This window comes from Chenopodium album, chromosome 15 (genome assembly GCF_948465745.1).
Source record: "Chenopodium album chromosome 15, dcCheAlbu1.1, whole genome shotgun sequence".
NCBI lineage: Eukaryota > Viridiplantae > Streptophyta > Magnoliopsida > Caryophyllales > Amaranthaceae > Chenopodium > Chenopodium album.
The window spans coordinates 5262151-5286831 of record NC_137848.1 but is presented as its reverse complement, the minus strand read 5'-3'; the positions used below and the strand labels follow the sequence as shown (position 1 = coordinate 5286831).

At 35.6% G+C, this 24681-nt stretch overlaps 2 protein-coding genes across 2 annotated transcripts; one reads left to right on the top strand and one right to left on the bottom strand.

Annotated features, from left to right (window-relative positions):
* Nucleotides 1-651: 651 nt before the first annotated feature.
* On the bottom strand, nucleotides 652-6648 carry LOC145582772 (uncharacterized protein At3g49055-like). The gene is made up of 5 exons (XM_081639789.1): nucleotides 4889-6648; nucleotides 4726-4802; nucleotides 3136-3247; nucleotides 2854-2970; nucleotides 652-1292 (listed from the first exon to the last, which is right to left on the bottom strand). The coding sequence occupies exons 1-5, from the start codon at nucleotides 6281-6283 to the stop codon at nucleotides 936-938; spliced, it is 2058 nt and encodes a 685-aa protein (XP_081495915.1). The 5' UTR covers nucleotides 6284-6648; the 3' UTR covers nucleotides 652-935.
* An 11251-nt stretch (nucleotides 6649-17899) lies between these two features.
* LOC145582770 (E3 ubiquitin-protein ligase RGLG5-like) lies at nucleotides 17900-24641 on the top strand. The gene is made up of 12 exons (XM_081639787.1): nucleotides 17900-18066; nucleotides 18803-19281; nucleotides 19750-19834; nucleotides 19914-20054; nucleotides 20140-20253; nucleotides 20358-20455; nucleotides 21877-21956; nucleotides 22059-22164; nucleotides 22258-22385; nucleotides 22501-22753; nucleotides 23899-23955; nucleotides 24044-24641. The coding sequence occupies exons 2-12, from the start codon at nucleotides 18946-18948 to the stop codon at nucleotides 24122-24124; spliced, it is 1479 nt and encodes a 492-aa protein (XP_081495913.1). The 5' UTR covers nucleotides 17900-18066; nucleotides 18803-18945; the 3' UTR covers nucleotides 24125-24641.
* The last annotated feature ends 40 nt before the right edge of the window (nucleotides 24642-24681 follow it).

Below are 24681 nucleotides of genomic sequence, written 5' to 3'. Positions count from 1 at the left end.
AAAGAATCCTTTATTGGTTATCAAACCCAAACTCACCCCATTCATTACTCATCATAAGTCCATAACATTGTTGACATATGCATTACATGTGTGGTTTATGTAAAGCTAACACCATTATTTTCATAGTCGATTTTGACTGTTTACAATTGTTCATAAAACTTATTACACAAACTATGGCTTAGTGCACCTGACAACACCACCTTTTAACACCGATGACCCCTCTCTGGTGTAATGTATTGCCGATGTCATCATTAGTTAGAGGTAATGCTAATGTGAGCACCCTAGCTAAATTCTGTTGCTAAGGCTAATTTTGACTTTTTGTATGGATTATTATTTTTCCTATGAAAATCAGAACGAATATTACTCCTATTGATAAAGCTGAAAACATTTTTCCTCATGAGAGACTTTCTTACAGAATACTTCTTAAGGTGGAAGCAGCACAAGAAAGGAGTCTACTCGTGGAACTAAGGAAGGCATCCAGCGCCAATGCGTCATACCGCCATCCTTGAGCACTTCAGTTAATCCATGACTCGGCAAATCAAAATTGCGAGCAAGATCAAAGAGTAGCAAGAATATAGTCAACAACCCATCTCTTCGTATAGATGTCATAAACAAGGAGAATACATACAAGACACCTAGTAGAAAAGAATGTTGCAGGAAGACAATCACTTGTTACCCAAACCAAGAAGGTTTCACTTGTTGCTTAAACATATCTGGTTACAATGCAATTATCATTTTTTTTCTTAGTAGAATCACCTGCTTCCTAGAACCTAAGTGCTGATCAGTAAACACGCTCGTTTAACTTTAATGTGTTCTATGGACAAAACTATGAAGAATTTTAATACTATGAATCTACAATTTCTTTTTTATACAAAGAAAAAAGCCAGAAGAGATGAATAAATTGACTATAAATATAACTCCCCATAAAAGAAAAATCACAAAAGCGGTTCCGACAGTTCCATTTCATTTGAACTTTGCTGCTCTGGCATATCAATTTGCCGTCGTGTACCAACAAAGTCAATTCCAAGCCACTCCCATGGCCAGCATACATATCTTGGACGAGTGCTATTCCTGTTATCATCTTTATTGTCCAAGTTCTCAAGCTGACGAGTCAATTCTTCCACTCTATCCCTTAATCTAGAGGCTCTATTGTCTGCCAGCCTCAATGATTTTTCAGCTGCTTCTCTTGCAGCCATTGCTGCAGCAGCTGTCTCTTCCTTGAATTTGAGCTTTTTCTCCAACTCTACCATTGCTTGCTTTGTATCCTCAACTTCTTTTTTGAGGGAAGATATCTGCAGCAATAGAATAAAGGCCATATTTAGTTGCAAGCTTAAGATCACATTAAAAAAACAAAAATAAAAAATCATCCAAAAAAAAAAAAAAACATATAGCAGAAACCATCCCTCTTTTCCTCTTTTTTTCTCTTATTCTCTCTCTAGAAAAGAAGAGAGAAGAGCAAATAGGCCGGCTCAAGGTAGAGGCGTATGAAAACAATTACACTATGATTGGATAGAGAGAAATGGAGGGAAAAGAAGAGAGGAGAAAAGGAGGGATGCATCATCCATTGTTTGGATATCTAATGCAAGGAGGGAAGGGAAGAGAAATGGAAGGATCCATTTTCCTTCCCCTATCTATAAACTACATCCCTCCATTGTTGGAGAGATTTGGAAGGAAAATGGAATGTCACCTTCTCCCTCCCCTCCCCTCCCTTTCCTTTCCCTCTTTTTCCTCCCCTCCCTTTCCCTTCACTATTGTTATCCAAACATATGAGAAGATCTAACAACCTCTATAGCAAGAAGCCTTTCAATTTATCCGATGAGAAGGCTTTCAGGCAATAAGCAATTTTCCCATATAGAAGCTATTTTTGACAGATATCTGCAAAGAAGACTCAATTTTTTTGGTCTAAAGTCATGATTTCTGCAGATATAAGATGGCCCTCTCATAAAAGGATATATATAGCTCGCTAAAATGACCATACGTGAGAAATGTGTCTCCAAACACCACTGAAACAACTTTCAGAGAGCAAAGAGATAAGAGCACCACTGTGGCATTCAAAACCTCAAGAAAATAAGATAGTCCTTTCATAAAAAGAAATACATAGCCCCCTAACATGACCATAGATGTAGGAAATGTATCTCCAAACACCCCTAAAACAGCATATTAGACAGGATTATGACCCTAAAACACCACCTATATTGATCATAGGTATGAGATGTTTGATTAGTTACCACCCCGACCCCCCAACACCCCCCCCCCCCCCGCCGCTTTTGTCCTTCCTCTGACAAGACCTTAGCAATGCCTGTTTTGACTTTTCAGGATTAAGTTCAGGGGGAAAAAAAAAAAAAAAAACCACTAACCTCTCCCCCCCCCCCCAAAACCCCCTTCACCCCTTTCCTTTCTCTCCATCCTCTAACAACAATTTAGCAATGCCTGTTTTGAGGATTAGGTCAGGGGAAAAAAAAGTAGGCTAGCGCATACAAATACAACCACTAAAAGCTACCCCTGCCTTTCACTAAAACATTGATTTCAAAAGAATTGAACTCTCAACTTCTCAAGTAGTCTCGATACTCTAATCATTAAAGGCTTTGTTCTCTTTACCTTATGCTTATCACTTATTCTTGCTATATAATTTTGTCTCGTATGGTCTGAAATTTTCTAGTCTAGTGACGACAAAAGGTAGACAGTCTAAATCTCAGGATTCTGCTTAATAATAGAGATTATACGAAGACAACGATTTTAACCATATCAGACCAAACCAGATGTTAACAATTCTGACCATAACACCTTAAATAAGGTGAAGAGAACATAATGAAGTACTAGATAATTAAGTTCCAAAAGAGTATTAAAGCATACTTCAGCATGGAACTCCTGCTCAACAGCTCCTCCAGCAGCAGCTTCTTGCTCCGCTGCCAGTTTCCATCTTGTAATTTCCTCTTCAGCAGCAGCAATATCAATCATAAGCCCTTCAATCTAAAACATAATAAGTCAGTTCAAAAGAAGGGTACCATACTTCCATATAATAATCTATACCAATAGATTGGAGATTGAACCAATTAATGATAATGTCCCTCAGATAAGGTTTCTTGAATATAATTCGAACAATGTACTAATCACATCAAGTAAGAAGAAATTTACGTTTTCATTCGCTTGTCGTTCCTTCTCTTCAAGTTCCTCTATACGATGCTTTCTTTGACTGAGCTCCTTGGATTGGGTCTCCAGATGTTCTTTAAGTAAACTTGACTCTGCCCTTAAGCCAACAAAGGAGAAGGCAAATCAGTCAATTAATATAGCAGTAAACAAACAAAACTCCTTTCAGAAACCACCTAATACCTACAATAGTAGTACAACCACAATTACTTTGGAGATGACAAGCCCAAAATTTTGAGAAACAACCTAATTCAACACCGTTAAATTCATGTGCTGTGAAAAACTCAGTGATCTCAAAACAGAAATGGGTATAGTCATGTTAACCTTACTTTTTTAGAAACGTTATCAATTTATGGCATAAACTTTGCAGAAGAATTCTTTCTACCAACTATAGTTTTCAAGATATTTCATTGCAAACATTCACTCAGAGTTGAGAAAACAAAATAATACAACTCTGTTACTCTGACAATTAGGAGGTTTTCAACTTGTTAAAAGTATCCTACATGGAGTATATGGTTGTTAGGTTTTTCTATCTTAACTAGTTAATTTCCGAAGATCATTCAAGAATTAATATGCAATAGAGGCTCATTGTTTCAATCTGATCTTACCTACCAAGTAGGTTTGCATGCTACGGAATATATATTAATAACATCACCCTACATCCCCTACCCTGCCCACAACCCACCTTCAGATGAACACTAGGGACATTAATCAAATAAATTTAGATTGAAACTAGAGCAACGATAAAATTCCATGACACAACCCTGCTGAAACACCTATTCCCAGGCTTCCAGCAATACCTCAAGAAACAATCAAATCCATGGGCCATGGTACACGTGAAGCACCCAAATCCCAACAACTACTAAGTCGACGAACACCAAGCCACATCCCCAATCCCCCCAACACCGCCCCCCACCCCACCCCAAGAAAAAAAGAAAACCACCTAAATTTCCTTCTATCATTAAAGTGTATTATGACAGTGTACTTCTGGCATGATTGCGTGATAATATATGTATGGCAGGATGGCAAAAAAAAAAAAAAAAAAAAAAAGAAAAAAAAAAAAAAAAAAAAACGATTGCTAAAAGGCCTAAACTGGTACGCAATTGGTACAACCAAACTGAAGCATAATTCAAGCCTTAAAGATCAAATGTTTTGACTAGAAGCCAGGAATCATAAATTCCAAATCACATGAATCTCTAGCAGTGTTATTAAATGAAAATTTTTGAAGGAAAGGATGAGCGAGGGATATATTGTCCTCTGTTTGGATACAGATTTGGGGAAGGGATGGGAAGGATCCATTTTCCATCCCCTCTTGAAAAACCAGAACCTTATTGTTGAAAAGATCTAGAAGGAAACTGCAAGCCCTTTCCTCCTTCCCCTCCCTTCCCTCTTTTCCTACCTTCCCATTCTCTCTAAGATTGCCAACCAAAAACAATTTCAAGGAGTAGCTAATATGAAGCAAAGAAGACTAGACAGGTATATGAAATGCATATTACTACCAATGTTTCAAATCCAACATTGCCTGCAATAAGTACAAGATACAAATCAGTCATAGGTTCTCGTAAATTAAGGATGTACCTTAGCTCATCCACCGTATGTTGAAGCTCAATAATCTGCAGTTGTGATTCCTTAATAATACCCTCTAAAGCACCAGCCTAGACAGCGTCAAACAGATGATTTCACCATGAGAATGGAAGTATTATTAAACACAAAAAAACAGATAAAATTTGAGTATTTTTACCAGGGCATATATTTCATCATCTTTTGTCTCCTGTGCACCTTCTTTACTCGCATCTTCAAGAACATTGCCAAACTTAAACTCAATCCCTGATTCTCTTAAACCATTTTCTGCAACTTGGAACACAGTATTTGTTTCAGATGTTGAAACTGAGGCTAACCTCTTGGACAGAGCACTTCTTAGCAACACCCCTACATGCTCCTTCTCCCTAAATAATCGAGCAACTGTTTCATTTAAGCTTTTAACCTCACGACTCTTTTCTTCCACAATGTCCCTCGTCTTTGCAATTACGATTCTACTTAGTTCATAAATGGATTCCAACCCAGCTAACGAAGCCCGTATATTCTCCTCCAATCCCGTCTCCTGAGGAAGAAACAAAGACTCCGACAGCTCCGACTGATCCCCATTATTAGCATCCACAATCTTGATCACATTATACAACTGATCATGAATCTTTGACACGAAACCTAACTGCTCCAAAAGCAAAGGTCTTTGCTTCTCCATCTCCAACTCCAACTCCCTTATCCTACCATCATACTCATCCACTAACTTCCTCAACTCCTCCCTCTCATTCTCAACAGAAACTATCCTCTCGGACATCCCACCCTCAATCTCCTCCAATTTCTCATTCTTTTCAGCAATACTCTTCTCCAAATTCTCAATTCGACCACTCTTCTCAGTCACCTCATCCCTCAACTGACTAATCAATGCCTCGAGCTCAGAAACCTCAATAGCAACCTCATAATTCCTTTGCTCCATCATTCCACGAGCCTCATCCCTCGACTTGGTAATCGATTCGATATGTTTTACCACCTCCTCTACTATCTCATTCGTCCTCTTGATCACCCCATAAGCAACAGCAGGCAAACCAGTATACTTCTGTGATCTGGGCAAACCCCCAGCAGTAAAATTCTTAATATGATTAACTTTCCCTGAAATTTTCTCAATCCCAGTAACCAACATTTGAGCAGCAGCCTCAATTTCCGCCCTCGAAGACTCCTTCCCCTTCAATGCTTCCTCTAACTGCTTCGAAACCTCGTCTTTCGCCTTATTCACCTCCGACAACTCATTACTCAGTTTCTCATTAGCCCTAATCGCATTATCTCTCTCCTTAATCACCTCATCTCTTTGAATCGCACTCTCATCTCGCTTCTTAATCGCCTCACGAGCGAGTATTTTAAGCCGATTAAATTGAACTTCAAGCTCTGATTTTGAATTTTCAGCGGCGATTCTTGCTTGCTTTTCACGATCAAATTCAGCGAGTAATTCATTGAATTTCTCAACGGAAATTTCCGATTCCGGTGAATTAACAGCGAGTTTAATCTCTTCCTGTTGATTTTCGTCCTCCTCTAAGTCACTCAATACGGCGTCGGATTCTTCTTCGCCGGCGTTAGCCATGGTTGAAGGAATTCGATAATTAAGCAAAGAATTCTTATTGATTGTGATGATTTAATTGCATAATTGGATTTGATTTAATTGCATAATTGCATAATTGGATTGTTAATTTTGATCAAAGATAGTGAATTTTGATCTTTGATTTGTGAATTATACGATGGCAAATAATCGAAATTCAGAGGTGAAATTCGAAAACCCTAGGAAAAAAAGAGGGAAATTTTAGTAAGATATAGGGATGAGATCATACCTTAAGACGCAGGTTAAGAGGAGAGAGAGAGAGTGGAGACGACGACAATAGGCACCAACCAGTCCACCTTGTTCCTCTCCTAGTTTCACTCTATAAGGAGTTTCCAAAAAGATGATCTATATCTTGATGAGTTTGCATGTAAGGATCCAAGTCGACCGCCCTCTCTTTATTACTACGGAGTACTACTGTACAAATCTTACTGTGATTGGCTTTGGTGATGCTCCGGGTAATCACGGGCCGGGCTTTGGTCAAAATATTAACTTGTTTTAGGCCAAAGCTTTAGGTTGGTTCGAGAAAAAATCATAACCAAACCCGTCATTTTGGGTTAATTGGGTCGGGCCTAAGATTTAACTAAAAATATAAACTTGGGCTACTCGAAATCGAAATTTTATATGAAAAATAAAAAAATCAAGCCCAAATTCGAATTTTTTTAAAACCGGGCCAACTTTGATCAGGTCTACTTCTGAATCTATACATGAACAAGTACAGAGTACGAGTTTGAAGTTTCTTTTGGCAATAGTGAAACAAATATAGATCTAAACCTGGCAAATGGGTCATTCGGGTCGGGTATGGATCGGGTCATTTCAGGTCGGGTCAAGTTCGGGTCGGGTCGGGTCATTTCGGGTTTCGGGTTGATATTGGGTCGACTGATAATCCGATCGAGTCGGGTATTGGGTCAACATTTTGGGTCGAGTTTGGGTCGGGTCAAGTTTGGGTTGGGTCAGTTCGGGTCGGGTCAATTTTCAGGTCAGGTCAATCATCGGGTCCAATATTCGGGTCATATTCGGGTTAAATTCAACTCTGTATATATTTTTATTTATTTTAAACTCATTATATTTATTAAGGCTACTTTTTCCATGGAATATAGTAATTGTGAGAATTGTGACTTTTATTTCGAGCTTTAGTTTATTTTTTTAAGGGTAATGATATATTAAGCATTAAATATACTTCCTAAAATGAAATTAAGTTGGGAATTCACGATAAAATCACGCGCAAATCGGTGTGATTAATGTAAATTTAACCTTAATATTTCCTTTTTTAGCTCCTTATACATGGCCCTAAGGGTTATGTTTATGTTTATCATTTTCCTTTTTTTAATCTTATAGACAAACTCCGTAGAATAGTCGTTAAATTTCAATCTTTTTAGGAATTTTTAATAACATATAGATGTAAAAGGCTGAAAAAATCGAGAAAAGTAATGCTCAAATATGTAAATTACTTACACTGTTGCACATTACAAATTAATTAAAAAAAAAGTCAGTTTGATTGCGGTTTTTTTCTATTTCGGTTTGCTCAGGTCAAGTCTTTAGCTTAAATAAATTCTGGTCATTTAAGGTATAAGATAATTTATGGTTCGGGTCACTTCGGGTTTCAAGTCTATTTGGGTTAATTAATTCAAGTTAAAGGTCGAGTCACTTTGGGTATCGGGTCAACTTCGGGTCGGGTCAACTTCGGGTCTCGGGTCACTTCGGGTCTCGGGTCAACTTCAGGTCGGGTTGTTTCGGTCTCGGGTCATCTCGGATCGGGTTATTTCGAGTTGGGTCAATTCAGGTTTCAGGTCAAGGTCGGGTCAATTCCACTTCGGGTCAAGTATGGGCGGGTCGGGTTGATTCGGGTTTTGGGTCAATTTCGGGTCACTATTTTCGGGTCGATTTCAGGTCATGGGTCGGGTCATTCGGGTCGGGTCATCGGGTCTGGGTCATAATTGTCAGGTCTTTAGATCCTATGCTTTTTTTGTCACCAGAACTAGTCAAATTATGGACTCTAGATACAATACTTCTACTCTTCCAAGGATATGATTAAAATTACTCCCTTCGTGTTTTAATAAGTGTTGCAGTTTAACCAAATACGTATGTCGAGATATGACTTTGACCATTAATATATCTAATTATATGTTAGTAAAATTATAAAAATAATTAATATTATGAAAGTATACATTATAACAAATCCAACAATGTATTATACAAGCAATAACATTTATTTTTTATATATTACTCCCTCCGTCCCCAAAACTTTGACTCTTTTTGCCTAATTTTAGTCCCATAATGATCGACCCATTTGTATTAAAATACCCACCAATTCACAACAATATTTGTGCAAAATTAGCTTCCCCATATAAAATTTTATTTTTTCATGCATTTTTAATACTTTATCTCTCTGGTTTTTTACAAACCCCATGTAAATTTACCTTTCCAATACGTTTTTATTTTTTTTATTTAAGTTTTTTAATAACCGCGAAATCAACCCAAAAGGGTCGAAGTTTTGGGGACGGAGGTAGTAGTAAATTAATCAAGTCATCAAAACCATTATGTAAATAGTAAAAAAAGTCGGGCTGTAATACTTATTAAAACACGGAGGTTCGGAGGGATTACATTTGTTACTAGCCTCTATCTTCTGTATCTTCGACATCCTTTGCTCCCAATAGTTCTCTAGTGCATTAATAGTCTGTTTGTAAATCCATAAAAATTGTGTAGCTTCTTTCATGAACTCGTGTATTATGATGTTAAAATCAAATATTTCCTTAAAATGAAATAAAATCAATCAATGCATAGTACTGAAACTATATGAAATGTGTGATTGAAAATTTTTTATGTAAATGTCATTAAGAGAATTAGGCCCTGTTCTTCTGAGCTACTATAGTTTACTTTACTATGCTGAAATCTGTTTTACTCTGCTGAGTATTAATAATCTGAACTACTATGTTAAGACCTACTCTGCTCTATTGACACATGCTCTGCTGAAATCTGCTCTACCCAAAAGTTCAAAAGAATAGGGCCGAGGATTCCACTTTTTGAAATCATGTAACATGCATTAAGACATTAAGTACTGTACAAAGGGGGTCATTTGGTTCATTAGGGAAGTGTAAATTTCCATAAAATTTCAATTTGTAGGAAATAAATTCCATCATCAAAATCATGGAAATTCAACAAATTGGTTTGGTTAAGAATGGAGGAAGTAAATTCCCATGGGAATTTCAACTTACCAAGGGGGGTAAGGTAAGTGAATTTCCATGTTTTGTGGAAAGTCAAAATTCCCATGAATTTCATTGCCTTCATTGATTTTCACTTTTTTGTGTCAACCAAACAAGAGGGTGAAAATGAAATTCATGAGAATTTTGTCTTCCCACAAAAAATTTATCCAACCAAACAACGCCTAATGTGTCTAATAAAGCTCATACAAAGGATGATAGATATACAAGTGTTGGTACCTAGTTTTATTAAAGAAAACAGAATTACAACCTAAACAAACCAAAACAAGAACACATAAACCTACACACACTAAGTATCACTACAGGAAGATCGAAGGAAACAAAATACTGAAAAGGGCTTGCAGCAAACCAGTAGTTGCGGAGCCCGGACAACCCAGAAAACCAAACAACATCCAAACTGTGGACCAAGAGAAGCCGAATGAATTGAAACAGTCGAGATGGACCAACAACACATACCACAAACCTTGAATAGAACCCGAACTGGCATTGAAAGCGAAGGAAACTCGTGATGGAAACTGTTGGGAGACGGAAGAACCCGAAATATGCACCCTGTTGCTGAAGAACGGACCTAGGACACCGTTCCACTCCTAGGGATCGAAAAGCATAACTGCATCCTAGGAGTTTGGGAACAAAACCTATAGAGTCATATACTTTAACGACTCTATGAGAAACCTATAGAGTCATAATGTTGGTTCCTAGTTGTGGTTTAAAATTGTCTTGATTTAGATTAACACAATCAGATCACTCTCTTTGTCGATGCTCTACTTTCCATTTTAAGGCTTTCTACTATTATATTATAAATAGTTATTATTGACTTCTTTGACCTAGTAATGCTTTGAATCATATACTCCCTCCATCCCATAATATAGTTCTTGTTTGTGTTTTTTCACGGTATTTAAGAAATAGAAGGAGAAAGTGGATAAAATACATTAATAAAAGTGAAAAGTACAATCATGGACAAAAGTTAGGAAGAGAAAATGGAAAAAAGTACAAAATATATGCAAAATTCAAAGGTAAATTAGAAGTACAATGAATAAAGTTTAAAAAGTAAGAGTATAATATTATCCAAAAATGGAAACAGAAACAACATTTTAGTTCTTCAAAATAGAAAAACAGAAACTATATTATGGGACCGAGGGAGTAGCATAGAAATATAGAATATTATATTATGATGCTTCATTGTTGAATATTCAAATTCATCTTGAAAGGCTCAATCGATAAAAGTAACCGTGTATGATGATATTTATATTAAGCTAGAATAAGAGATTCCTATTTCTACAAATCATTTTACATCTCAATTCAAATAAAAGTATAACAATAGAGATTTTAAGGCCTGTTCACATTTACTGAATTGAGCTGAACTGAATTGAACTGATTAGAGGTGAACTAAACTGAACTTGAATAGAGATGAAATGAATATTTTATGAGAGAAGAAAATTAGAAGCTGAAATGAACTGAACTGATTGGAGTTGAACTGAACTGATTAGAGCTAAACTAAACTGAAATTAAGCTGAAGTGAACAGGCCCTAATTAGGAGTTTGAAGGATGGTTAGTCCTTCCTTCTTTCCTCAAGTAATAGGGGTTCGATTCCTCACCCCACTTTCTTGTGATAGCCATCCCTCTTTCTTGTGATAGGAGCAGGGTCCTTCTTATATTTACCGTTTTTAAAAAAAAATAAAATAATAATAATAATAATAGATAAGCCTGTTAAGCTTATAATAAGCTATAACTTTTGATTCAAAATTAAGGAAACACAAATTATTGAAAATTTTAAGGTATAGGCGAGTAGGCGACTGTACCATGCTTGGTAGTTGGTACAGACAAAAAACATGGAATGAACAAGTAGTTGTTTTGTATAGAACATATAACTGTTTTATAAAGAACATCCAGTTTTAATTATTTATTTTTATTTATTTATACCTAAAGAACATCTGTAATATTAATAAAGAACATGGTAATATTATGTAATGAACATTATTTATATATACCCATCATAATTTGAAGACAAAATTCAAAGAATATTATGTCACAAATAAAAGTACATTAAACTGACAATCAAAGAACATGGACATATGTTCTTTTCACTCTTTATTGGTGCAAATATGTTCTTTTCACTCTAGGCATATATTCATTACATTTTAAAAGTATGTTCTTTTAACTCCAGGGAAAATTTGCCACCATTAATCCCAACTTTCCTCCATCCGCTAATATTAATCCCAACTTTCATTTATGTTTTATTACTCCTAACTTTATACCCTATATTAATTTCTATCACCCCAAGTGACTTGAAACCGGTTGAAGCGGTAAACTTTGTTGACTTGAGATTAGTTGCACACCTGTCACATCATGATAGGTTAACAACTTTTTAAAAAAAATTAAACAAAAACTTTAAAAAAATAAAAATTACACAGCCTCTTCCACCACCACCACCTCCCATTCCCCCAGCCCCAACCACCTCCTCCATTAGTTTCACTCGTGGAACCACTACGGGGGTGGTCGAAATTCGTCGAAACAGGCAGTGGGGTGGCAGGGATTCGTGGGGAAGGGATGGGAGGGTTGAAACGGAAGAGGAAGGGGACGAAAACGGAGGGAGAAAGTGGTGGGATTGGAGGGGGAAGGGGGTAGAAACGACAACCTACCTTCTCCGGCCAATTCCCACCACCCCCCTGCTCGAAACGGCCAACTCCGACCAGTCCCCTGCCAGAAACAGCAAGGGCTGCCTCCCGCCCGAACGGCAGGGGCTGCATCTGCAGGTTCCGCCAAGGGCTGCCTCATGCTCGAAACAGTAGGGGCTGCCACCTGCCGATTCCGACAGGGGATGTCTCCTGCTGGAAATAGGAAGGCGTGCCTTTTACCGGAAACGGCAGGGGATGCCGCCTGCTGGAGGTGGCAGGGCAACCACCTTACGTGAGGGTAAGGGTTTAATTTTTTTTTATAATTTTTTTTAGACCTATCATGTGTTGACACGTGTCTGGTAACTTGCAATATTAAGTTAGATGATCGGTTGGGAGTGATAGAAATTAATAGGGTATAAAGTTGGTAGTGATAAAAAATAAATGAAAGATGGGATTAATATTGGCGGATGGAGCAAAGTTGGGATTAATCTTGGCAATTTTTCCTAACTCTAGGTATATGTTTATTACATATTAATAGTATTTATTTTTTTCATTATAGCTATATGTTCACTATTTTTCTATATTATGTTCTTTCCTACAAAACGGTTGTACAATGCAGCGTACCGACGTCGGCAGGGACTAGCGATTGCAAATTATTAGGTGAGTCCATCCACCTAAAAACCAATATATAATAACTTGTATGAAATTTTTAAAAACTTTTGTGTAATTTTTAAAAACTTAGATGTAAATTTCAAAGTGTAAATGTTTAAAAACTTTTATAATGTGAAATAACTTAGACGGATTTTTTACCAAATATCATTGAGTTTTAACATAATTCACCAAATACCACCAACATTTTTCAAATTCACCATATAACATTCAGTTTTATAAAAATGTCACAGCATGCCATTTCAGTCAACTTTGTTAGTCATTAACGTTAATTGTGCCACGTGGAAGCTTGTAATTGGTTTTTATTAATATTGTTTCATTAATTAATTAATTATAGAAAAATTATTTTAAAAATTAAAAAAAAAAATTAAAACACCACCAATACAAACCACTGCCGCCCCCATCGGTGACAATTCCGACCCTAGCCACTTCTCGGCTGGCAGCGACCATCCCCCTCCCCCGACGGCGACAACCCCGATCCCAACCACCACCTTACCCGAAATCCCAGCCCCCACCGTACCCGAAATCCCCAGCCATCACTTTCACCGAATTTAACCACTCCGCAGCTTTCCACCTTAGCCAAAAACCCACCCATCACCTCGAAACCTCCTTCCCCGGAAGCCCAAACCCTCTCCCACACGTCGCCGCCGCCCAACTTGACGAAAACCACCACCATGAAACCCTAAAACAACAAAATTGAAACCCTTCTTCTAGGTAAGGTTTCCAATAAATTTAAGTTTTCTTTTTATTTTTTATTTTTATTTTTTATTTTTTATTTTTAAGTATCAATATACTTTTGTCAATTCATTCTCATTGGTAACAATATAATTTTATTGCCAAGTTCTCTTAAGTAGCATTAGTTTTATAAATGTTTCTTAATCTAGCTTTTTTCGACTAATTTAGATATAAATAACCAATAGGACCTTTGATTAAACATGGTTCTGGGATGAGGTCAGGTGGTGGTGTGGTGGTTGTGATGAGGTCGTTGCTATGGAGTACGTGGTGGTGGTCATGGTGTGCTGTCATGAAAGAGGGTGGGGAGGTGAGAGGAGAAAGATTATTAAAAAAAATAAAAATAACTTGGTAAAGAAGTTGTAGGTGAATGAGATTGTTTTGACTAGATGAGGGTAAAAGGTGTAACTTTTTTGACGGAAAGGGTAAAAAGTGTAAATTAAAAGTGAGATTGTTTTGAGCAAAATTAACAACGGTAAAATTATTCTTTTTAATTTATCCTTTTAAAAATTTATAAAAGATACTAGTAAATTTTAGATTATTTCTCAAAATAAGTTGGGAAGATATATGACTAGGTAACTAATGTCACTCATCCCTGGATAAAACTATTTAATTATTTGTTTGATTGCTTTCGGTAGATGTACAATATGTTTTTAGATCTAGCAAAATAAGTGCCAAAAATCGCATAATATATCCCTAACAAAAGTAATTTCACTTTCAAAACTTAAAAAATGGACTGATTAGCTTTTGTTATACGCTTTCTTCATTAAACAAATACTCCTATGTATCATCTATTCATCTTTAATTGTTAATAATCCCTTAACTTTGGCCCCACATAACTAAACTTTGGCCCCCTACTTGAGAAATTTCAAAGTGTGGTTTTATGAGTTATGACTTGGCTCAATAATTGAGCCACGATACAACTATTGCATTAAAATCGTGATTAATTTTAGGAAATTTTCACTTTTGCTACCATCAAAACAACATCGGTGTCACTTTTGCTACCCATCTAAATTTTATTTTTATTTTGCTACCACTAAAAATAACATTGTTTTAATTTCACTACCTGTAGCCAACGTCTGTTATTGTTGCCGTTTGGGGGCCCACTTCAACGACTCTTTTTATCAGTTCCCATTATATAAATAATGGTTTTATACCCAATTGCTCCAACTTTCAATTCTTTCTCAAAGATTAACCCAATGAAATCGAATTCCTGCAATTAAAACCGAAATTTGTTGTAGAATTTCAAAAAGTAATTTGATTCCGACACGATTCTAAGGTGAGCATTTGTAATTTAGCATAATAATTATTTTATGCGATTGAATTAGGGCTTATCTTATCTTTAATTAGGGCTTTTAAGTTGGGATTTGTATTGTTAAAATTGATGTTGTGGGTTGGTATATAATCTGTTTAAGAATGTAATTAATGTCAAATTTGGGTGAATTGCAAGCTATAATGTCATTCATTAGGGGCTCTCTTTCGAAACAGATTGCGAAACTACCACCATTGTTGGACCACTATAAATAGTTAAAGCTTCGTACCTTCCAATACGTCGTTGTCAGGCAAATCAACCGCTTCCAACAATGGAGATGACGCTTCCTCACAGCTGATTGTCTTCTCCTGCTTCGTTATCCCAGTAAAAACCTTCCACGCACACAAGTTTAAGCTTCAAATTGCAGAAAACTTGAGATAAAGAGAGTTGGAGATGGTGACAGAGGAAAGAGAAAGATTCGTGGTAAAAAAAAAAAAAAAAAAAAAAAATTAACCCAACCTTCAATGGAGTTAAAGTTGGGGGTTGATAGTATTCAATGGAGAGAGAAGGTTGGAAGAGGATTAGATTCAAGGAGAGAGGGGAAGATAAGGAAGGTAACTTAACTTTGTGGGCCCCAAACGACAAAATTAACAGATTCCGTCTACTGGTACTGAAATTAAAATAATGTCATTTTTAGTGGTAGCAAAATAAAAATAAAATTTAGATGGGTAGCAAAAGTGACTTAGATGTGTTTTAGTGGTAGCAAAAGTGAAAAGTTCCTTAATTTTAAACTAGATAAATCTACACATGTATTATGAAGGCCCAGCTTATTACGGAGATAAACAAAAATTGGTTAACTACTAGTTCATTAGTATGCAACTTAATGTCGTTTAAGGGGGTATTGGGTTCGAGCCTCACCGTAAATTCTTGTTGGAAGACTTACCCACCACAAGCCAAGTGAGTAACTCGAGTCGAATCCGAACATAGTTAGAGCTAAACTCTGGTAAATTAAATGGGCATCCTAAAAAAAAGTACGACAAGTTCGTCATAAAATCAATACCCCATAAATAATAGAGCACATATTCAATAAAAGTTGTAAATTTATTTACAAAATTGACACTTAAGGGTATGTTCGGCGCTAGCGTTTGAGTAGCTTTTAGGTAACTTTTAACCACTACTTAACAAAAAATGTGAGTGTTTGGCAAAGTAGTGGTTAAGGACTTAGGGTAGCTTTTAGTGGTGGAGGTAGCTTTTATGAAAAGTTAGAAATATTAGCTTTTGAAAGTAGAGGTAGCTTTTGAGGTAGTTGTTGAAAATTTAATCTATAGTTTTGAATATAAAATATTAATTTTTATATGTAACAGCTAGTCGACCACTACTTTATCGAATACTCATACCTAAATTATTTATCTTCACAGCTACAGCTTGTTGACAGCTAAAAGCTACCTACATAGCTTACAACTACCTTCACAATTAACATCTACCTTCACAGCTATATTTTGCCGAACACGCTTGTATTTCTTTTTGTTTATCTCTTGGATTTTCTCCACTTGTATTAGTTGTATAGTTTACTTAATTACATACAGTAGTGAATAATGAAAGTGACGCCCAATTACATGCAATTTCCACTGCATTTCCTAGGCCAACTCCTTTTATCCGACAAATAACAATTACAATAACAATATAACATGCATAAAGCGATAAAGGCACCCACAGTTTAAGTAGGTGCGTCACTACTCACTTCTAAGTATACTGTATACTGCCCTGCCCTGCCCATTAGTCATTATTCTTACTAAGCTACTTGTACAAAAATAAATGAAATAACCTTATTGCTTGTCTTAGATTGTACTCGTATTACCGTTTTTTGTTAATAGAATCTTTTGTAAAAAAAAATAAATCTTACTCGTATTGTTTTGAGTCCCCTTCATGTAGGCAGGTAAGAAAGGGCCCAGCAAAGCTAAATAATAATCCAAATAAAAATAAAATCCCATCAACTTACTTATAAAATAATTTGTTTTATCATTTTTTATTTTTTTTTGGTAAGGTTATCTATTGAATACTTAGTAATACTTCTCGTAAATCAACCTAACTTCAGCTAAACAACTCAAACACCACTCACAAGTTAACCAGCTCCAGCTTCATAAATTAAGGGCCTGTTCTTATTGACTGAACTGAATTGAGCTGAACTGAATTGAAGTGAAATGGATATTTTATGAGAGAAGAAAATTAGAAGCTGAACTGAACTGAACTTATTAGAGCTGAAGTGAAGTGAATATTGAACTGAAAATAATCTGATGAGAACAGGGCCTAACATTAGCCTCATGCTTGCTCAAATATAATACTCATAAGTACATTTGTGAATGCAAAGACTAAGTATAATGAGTGTAAAATTAAATTACCACGAAAAGGACTCGTAGCGTGTTGTATTTTCATCCTCATCGCTTGAGGTTGCTATAAATAGAGCATCATGAGAGTCATCCTAACTATCCAAATAAAGTGTTGCTTTGAATAACCATAAAGCTAAATCGCCAATAATTTAAATCCGTCAGAATCAAATCATAATTGTTGCTAACAAGTATTCAAGTTTTTGCTTACCAAGTAAATATAAGATAAATACTTTTATCCAAAGATAAATGTGGATGATACAGAATAGACGCAAAATATTCTCTTATCAGGTCACCAAGATTAAGATAAATTTCTATAAATAGATTATACTCTATATCATGTCATCTTTGAGTATACATACATTGAATAAAGAGTACTCGTATAATCATTTAATATAAGATCGTTCAAAAAATCAAAACATAAACATGTCACACATGCAAACTAATTCACATAATATATCCAAAACGCTTTATAACCCTATAAAAAAACAGAACACTTTTAGCACGTAACACAAATTTATTTTACCCAAAAAAAAAAAAAAATAAAAAATAAAATCCAAAGTCATAAATATAGTTTCCAAGCTCCTTCCTCATTTATAACACAACAAAAAAAATACAGCGGGAAACAAACTATATACGCTACACATTAAATTACGAATGTCTTTTTCTTATTTATTCCGTATTATAATCAATCAATCATATTAAAATAATACTTTCAAAAAAATAGACAAACTAAAAATTTTTAGATGCAAAAAAGTCTTTTTGGCATTCAGAATCCCATTGACTCTCTCTCCTCCTAAAAAAAACCACTCCAACAACAACAGCAACAATAACAATAATCATTTTCTCTCTCCTCTATTTTTTCTTTCTAATTTCTGCTTCAATTACACTGATTAAGGTACGCTTTAATTTTCTACTTTTTTTTTAGGTTTAATTTTCATAATTTGTTGTTAAATTCGTGATTATTTGATTTATTTTTTATGTAATTAATCACTGTGTTGAATCTGTTGATAGCGAATCTATGATTATGACTGAATATTATTGTTATTTTTTTTAATTGTTGTTTTTATTATGTTATCCAATTATATTTCGACATTTTTATTTGTTAATTGCATTTTGATTTTCAGGATATTCTTGAGTTAGTTTAATTTAATTCTAATTTAAGCGCATTGTAAATTTTTTTTTTAATTTTTAATTTTTTGTACGACTAGTAGTAGCAGAGAGTAGATATGTTGACCAAGAAATTGAGATTTACGTGCAAAAAACTAATTAACTTTAAAATGTGAACATAAATTTTAAATTAAGGTTTAATTTGACTATCTTAGGTTTTGATTTTTTATATACGTGTGTAAATTTCATTGAATTTGTAGTTTCTTGGGAGTTTCTGATGATACTAAGATTTTTATTGAATTTTTTAATTTGTTGTTGATTTGATTTTAAACTTTTAGGTGAGGAAGACATAGACTTTTGAGTTGATTAAAAAAAAGACCTAGAAAAGTGTTGGTTGAAGTTTGCTGTGTTGTGTTTATCCACCATTTCCGTCGCTTTCGAGGCTTTGGTCTGGTACATTATATGGTTTGATTGATTCTGAGAGATTATTGATTGATTAATTGTTGTTATTCATCGTTGTTCAGGTTTAAATTAGGGTACTCTGCGTCGTTGTGGAGGAAATCGTCGGGTTTAAAGATTTGAATTCGACGTGGAGTTCATTGTCATTCTCCTTTTTAGGAGTTATTCTACTGATTGAGGAAAGAGTCTTTGCTAAAAGTTGGTTTTTATGTTGCTTTGGTTTGCATTTTTGGTTGCTTTGGTGTATGTCGTTTGGAGAAGTGGTATAATCGAAGTAAAAATGGGAAATAAAAGTTCGTCAAGGAGGAGGTCAATGTCATCATATGACCGAGCTTCTAGCCAAAACTATGGGTTTCCGCCACCTTCTCCATATGCATCCCAGCCAGGTTACGCACCACAAACGCCTTATACATCTCATCATCCTCAGTACGCTCCTTCACCATTGCCTCAGAGTTATGCTCCTCCTCCAAGTGCTACACGGCCTAAGAAGACATTGGAAAGAAAATATTCGAGGATTGCAGATAACTATCGTACCTTGGATGAGGTTAGGCTTCGTGGTTTTTTTTTTATGAAACTTTGTTCAATTTCTACAAAATTATAAAATGATTATTTTTATTTTGGCTGTGGCAGAAAAAAAAAAATTCATGATAGATCAAAGACCTCACTTGGAGATGTTATATTATTTTGTTAAGACACATGTGGTTGAATTTCGAAAATTATTAGGTTTTATCAGATGTTGAAACTTGGAAGTTGGAAAGAATTACGATAGAAAATAAGAGGTAGACAAGAAATGATTGTTCATTGAGAATAATATAGGTGCTGGACTGTAGGTCTGTTTGCCTTTTTTTTTGTTACTTTGTTTGCTGAGAAACCTGTTTTAATTTATGGGTTTTTTTTTTTTTTTTTTATTTTTTTATTATTATTATTATTTTTTTTAAATACTGTATCATTCATGACATTAAACTTTTTGCTTAAAAGTGTTTGAATAAATGACATTTAAACATCTTTGTAGGTTACGGCAGCACTTGCGCAGGCAGGGCTTGAGTCTTCCAATCTAATTGTTGGCATTGACTTTACAAAGAGCAATGAATGGACAGGTTTAACTTCATCCTTTTTAGCTTAGATTTATTTTCATCCTTGTTGCATTATGCTTCATTCTTTTTTTGTTGAAAACAGGTGCTAAGTCATTCAATAGGCGAAGTCTACATCACATTGGAAATGATCCAAACCCCTATGAGGAAGCGATATCAATTATTGGAAAAACTTTATCTGCATTCGATGAGGATAATTTGATCCCATGTTATGGATTTGGAGATGGTAATTATTATCACAAGCTGGGTGGCTAAGTATTTGATGATATTTTTTATCTGCGTGCAAACTCACTTATTAATTGTCTCTGCAGCATCTACCCATGACCAAGATGTCTTCAGTTTCTATGATGAAGATAGATGCTGCCAAGGATTTGAGGAAGTTCTCTCACGGTATAGAGAGTTGGTTCCCCAACTACGGCTAGCTGGTTAGTACTGTTTTTCCTCAATTGGTGATTAAAGGAAGCATCTATATAGAAGTTAGTAATAAATAGACTACCTAGTTTACATATTCCTTGATCTTGTATGGCAGGGCCAACCTCTTTTGCTCCAGTTATTGAAATGGCCATGACAATTGTCGAGCAAAGTGGTGGACAGTATCATGTTTTGCTGATTATTGCTGATGGACAGGTTATTCATGCTATTTCTTTTCTGTATATTCTTTTCATGAATGGTGATACCTTGTGAGGATCACAATGCTACTACATCTAGTTAAAGTAAAGCCAAATAAACATTGCCAGGCTACCAGCTCTTTACTTTTGTAGAGCCCAATTGACTACTTCCTTATGATTAATGCTAAGAGTCTATAAAATCTTTAGCCAACAAAGTCTTATAATTAACTCATAATAAGCCAGATTTGATAAATGTAAATTAATGTTTGATAATACAATTGAATATAGTTGGTACAAGTATGACAATTTAAATAAAATAATTAAACTAATTAGGTATTTAGGTCTTATTAAGATTTGATTATTGAGAAGGTTAGTTCATTTCTTCCCTCTGTGAAGAGGTCTTGATGTGGTCATGTGGATGCTTGTATTTATGTAAAAATTCGACATGGATGTTTATATCAAGACTGCCAAACAATGATTATATCAAAGTATATTTTTCATCGACCATAAAAAAAAAAAAATGTATTTCATCTTAACGTTATGCCTTTTAACATATTGAGAATGAAGCTGAATCTGTGTGGAGGATGGGAATGGAGCAGTTGTTCCAATCCCTAAATCTCTATGTTGGTGAAATTATATTATATTTTAACTAAAATCCATAATCACCCCTAGTAAACATATTGTAGCCTCTTGTATTATGTTGCCACTTAGCTACCCCTGTACACTTTTATGTTATTCAGCATTAGTTTTCACATTACCATTTGCACCCCCAGTTCCATTTCGTCTATTTTCCTTGAAAAAGAACCCAAAGGTGGTGCTTCTCACTATGAGAAACCCTTTGTCTAGTCTAATACTTTGTAAGTTTGTATGTATTTCTTTTTCTTTCTTTTTTTTTTTTTGGAGCAAAACTTCGTATATATTTCTAAGACAAAGGCATTAACCACCTTTCAATGTTGATTGGTATATAGCTGTTAGAAAGTTCAATATTAACACCCCTAGCTTTTGCTAGAAGCCTCATCACAAACACCTGTTGGGGAATAAATTATCTGGTAGGCTGCAATTTTGTATCTACTCATCATGACTTGTGCCCATGGAACATTAAAGAAAATGAAAATCTGAACGAATCTTACCATTAGGGCCAGAGATTAATATTTGGCAAATGTAGGATCGGGTGAGATTCCGTATCGTTATATGCTCGTAAGGTATCAAAATAACTCGCTAGAAAAATCAATCTGTCACGTCAGCTTCTGTATATAATCTTCTATTGACAAAATTGTTACTCATTTTTGTAAATTTGAATTTTTTGTACTCTCCTTAGCTTAGTTCACTGATTTTTTTTATGACATGTCATATATTAGGATTTAGGTAATTCTAGAGATTTTCTTGCCTTTTTGTAGAGCTACTTTCCATTGATAGTTATGAATTGGTGTACCATATCAGGTGACAAGGAGTGTTGACACGCAGCAAGGCAACCTTAGCCCACAAGAGCAAAAGACTATTGAGGCAATAGTTCAAGCAAGGTAGGTTTGGACAGATTGTTGTTTCTTTGCTTAACTATTCTCTTTTACTTTTTTCTTTTGCGGATTTCTGCCCAACTCTTTCTTATGTCTTTTTAATTTTAGTGCATATCCCCTGTCAATTGTTCTGGTGGGAGTGGGAGATGGCCCATGGGATATGATGAGAGAGTTTGATGATAACATTCCTGCTCGGGCATTTGATAATTTCCAAGTAAGCAATGGGTAAACCCGTGGTAAATTGATGATGCATTTCTTCTCTTATTTGGCATTGCAAGTAACTTTTTAGAATAATTGCTGTGGGTAGTTTGTGAATTTCACGCAAATCATGTCGAAGAATGTGGACCCATCGAAAAAGCAAACAGAATTTGCGCTCTCAGCCTTGATGGAAATACCTTCCCAATATAAAGCTACCCTTGAACACGGCATATTAGGGTAATAATCTCATCCCCCACCCCCCACCCCCCACCCCCCCTTTTTTTTTCTTTCCAAATATCATTTTATACCTTAAAAAGTAGGATCATTGACTGAATTTCTGCATACGGAGCAGCCGAAGAACTGGACATTGCCCAGAGAGGGTTTGCCTTCCTCCACCTCAATACAATGCTGCTGCTGGACGTAGTGGCTCAAAATCATATTCTCGCGCTAACAGTTTTCAGAAGAGCGCTCCAACTTATCCCTATCCAGGAGCTGGACTTGGCACAAGTTCATCTTCAACCCCTGCTTACAGTAGCACAGCACCACCCTCAGCTTCTCCTTATAGTAGCACCACTCCACCCTCAACTTCTGCCAATGAAAATCAGGTAATCTTTTTTATTTTAATAATTTTTGTTATTTTAAATTTTGGGAAATTCTCAATGGTAGCCTTCTACTTTTGCTTATTTTTAATAGTAGCCAATTTTTTTTTCGGATTCTCAATGGTAGTCTTCAACTTTTAAAAAGTTGTAACCGTAACCTTATTAAGTCTAAATCGCTAAATATCTGTTAACTTAAACTGTTGTCATCCATTTTCTCTCTCTCAACCATTTTCTCTCTCCTTCCATTCATTCATCTTCCATGGCAGCCACCTCCACCCGCAACACCCTCCACACTCCAACAACCACCCACTCCAACAACCACCACATCTTCGTCCCCCCTTCTACCGCAACAACCACCACATCTCCATCCCCCCTTCACTCAACCGCAATAACCTCCCCAATCGCACGAAATTGGCCTCCAACCCCAAAACCCACCACGAAATCAGCCACCCACCAAAAACCCACTCACGAGAACACCCCCATGGAATTGCCGCCCACCAAAACCCCACCCAAGAAACCCGCAACTCACACAATTACCACCTACACCTACCATAACCCCACCCACCTTAACCCCTCCTAAGACACCCCAAACCCAGTAAAATCACCCCCCATAAAACCCCATCCACGAAAATGAAGAACCCTAGAAATTGATTGAAAGAAAAAGGGGAGAAAAGAAGAGCACTTTAGAGAATTAAACAATTAAGAGTTTTGAGGTTGATGGACATTGACACATTTGTCAAATAATGGTGATGAAGGTGGAGAGATAAATCCTTGGAGTTTGGAGGTTGAAGAAAGAGGAGAGATAGAATATGGAGGTTTTTTTGGGAGTAGTTGTTTTTTTTTTTTTTTTTTTTTTTTTTTCCTTTTTTAAAAATATTGGAATAATTAATTTTTTTATTACTCCGTAGACCGTAGTAAGTTAGATTTAACGGAAAATCAACATTAAGGTTACAGCTATAAAAATTTGAAAGTTTAGGACTACCATTGGGAATCCGAAAAAAAATTGGCTACCATTGAGAATAAGCAAAAGTAGAGGGATACCATTGAGAATTTTCCTATAATTTTTATTTTATAAAATTAGTAGTAACATAATTTTCGTCTTTCTGTCACATTAGAAAAGATTAATCTTCTGTTTTCTTTTATTGGAACAGCTTTGTCCTATATGCATCACCAGTCCTAAAAATATGGCTTTTGGTTGTGGGCATCAGGTAATTTATCAAAAAGCATATCTTGTCATATTTTATTCAATCTATCCGTTGATATTTACTTATATCAGTCCTTAATCTTTTCATTCAGACATGCTGTGATTGTGGAGAGTTTCTGGATTCTTGCCCAATTTGCCGTCGTTCTATTGAAACCAGAATAAGGCTGTACTAAAGATCTTCAGCATCTCTGAAGTCTTTTAGGTGGTATTACTAGCTTGAGTAGTTCATTAGATTTTAGAGGTGGTATCTTATTGGTTTTCCCACACAACTAAAGCCATCCGAACTGTCATCGTTATGGAGGAAATCTGTTTCTGGCGATTCAGTTGTGAGAGTGAAGAAACTGTCTGCAATTCAGCCCCAAGATCAAATTGGTTATACTGATGCGCTGTGTTGCATTGAATTTGTAGGATTTGGGTTTTAGTGGGAAAATCTGGGAAAATCAGCAGCGATTGATTGGTATGGTATTGAAAGTATTTTTTTGTAAAGCTATCTTTGTTTATCTGTTCTTTATGGCAATTTTCTTCTCTCTGCATACCCTAATAATTTTCATGCCCTGTTTGCAGTAATTTGGCTGGTTGTTGACAAAAACCACATTGATGTAAATACCATTTTCTTTCATTATCTATCGTAATACAAAGAACTGATTCTTCTAAGTTTGGACTTTCAAATCAATTTCAGTAGATCAAGAAGTCTATTTTTTATTTTTTACGGAGTATTTATTCTTTCACC

Coding starts and splice junctions, on each gene's coding strand:
- LOC145582770 (XM_081639787.1), top strand. CDS start 18,946: ATGTTGCTTTGGTTTGCATTTTTGGTTGCTTTGGTGTATGTCGTTTGG. Junction 20,254..20,357: donor TCCCCAACTACGGCTAGCTG/GTTAGTACTGTT, acceptor CTTGTATGGCAG/GGCCAACCTCTTTTGCTCCA. Junction 20,456..21,876: donor TGATTATTGCTGATGGACAG/GTTATTCATGCT, acceptor GTACCATATCAG/GTGACAAGGAGTGTTGACAC.
- LOC145582772 (XM_081639789.1), bottom strand. CDS start 6,283: ATGGCTAACGCCGGCGAAGAAGAATCCGACGCCGTATTGAGTGACTTA. Junction 4,803..4,888: donor ATGATGAAATATATGCCCTG/GTAAAAATACTC, acceptor GACGCTGTCTAG/GCTGGTGCTTTAGAGGGTAT. Junction 3,248..4,725: donor CATACGGTGGATGAGCTAAG/GTACATCCTTAA, acceptor TGTTGGCTTAAG/GGCAGAGTCAAGTTTACTTA.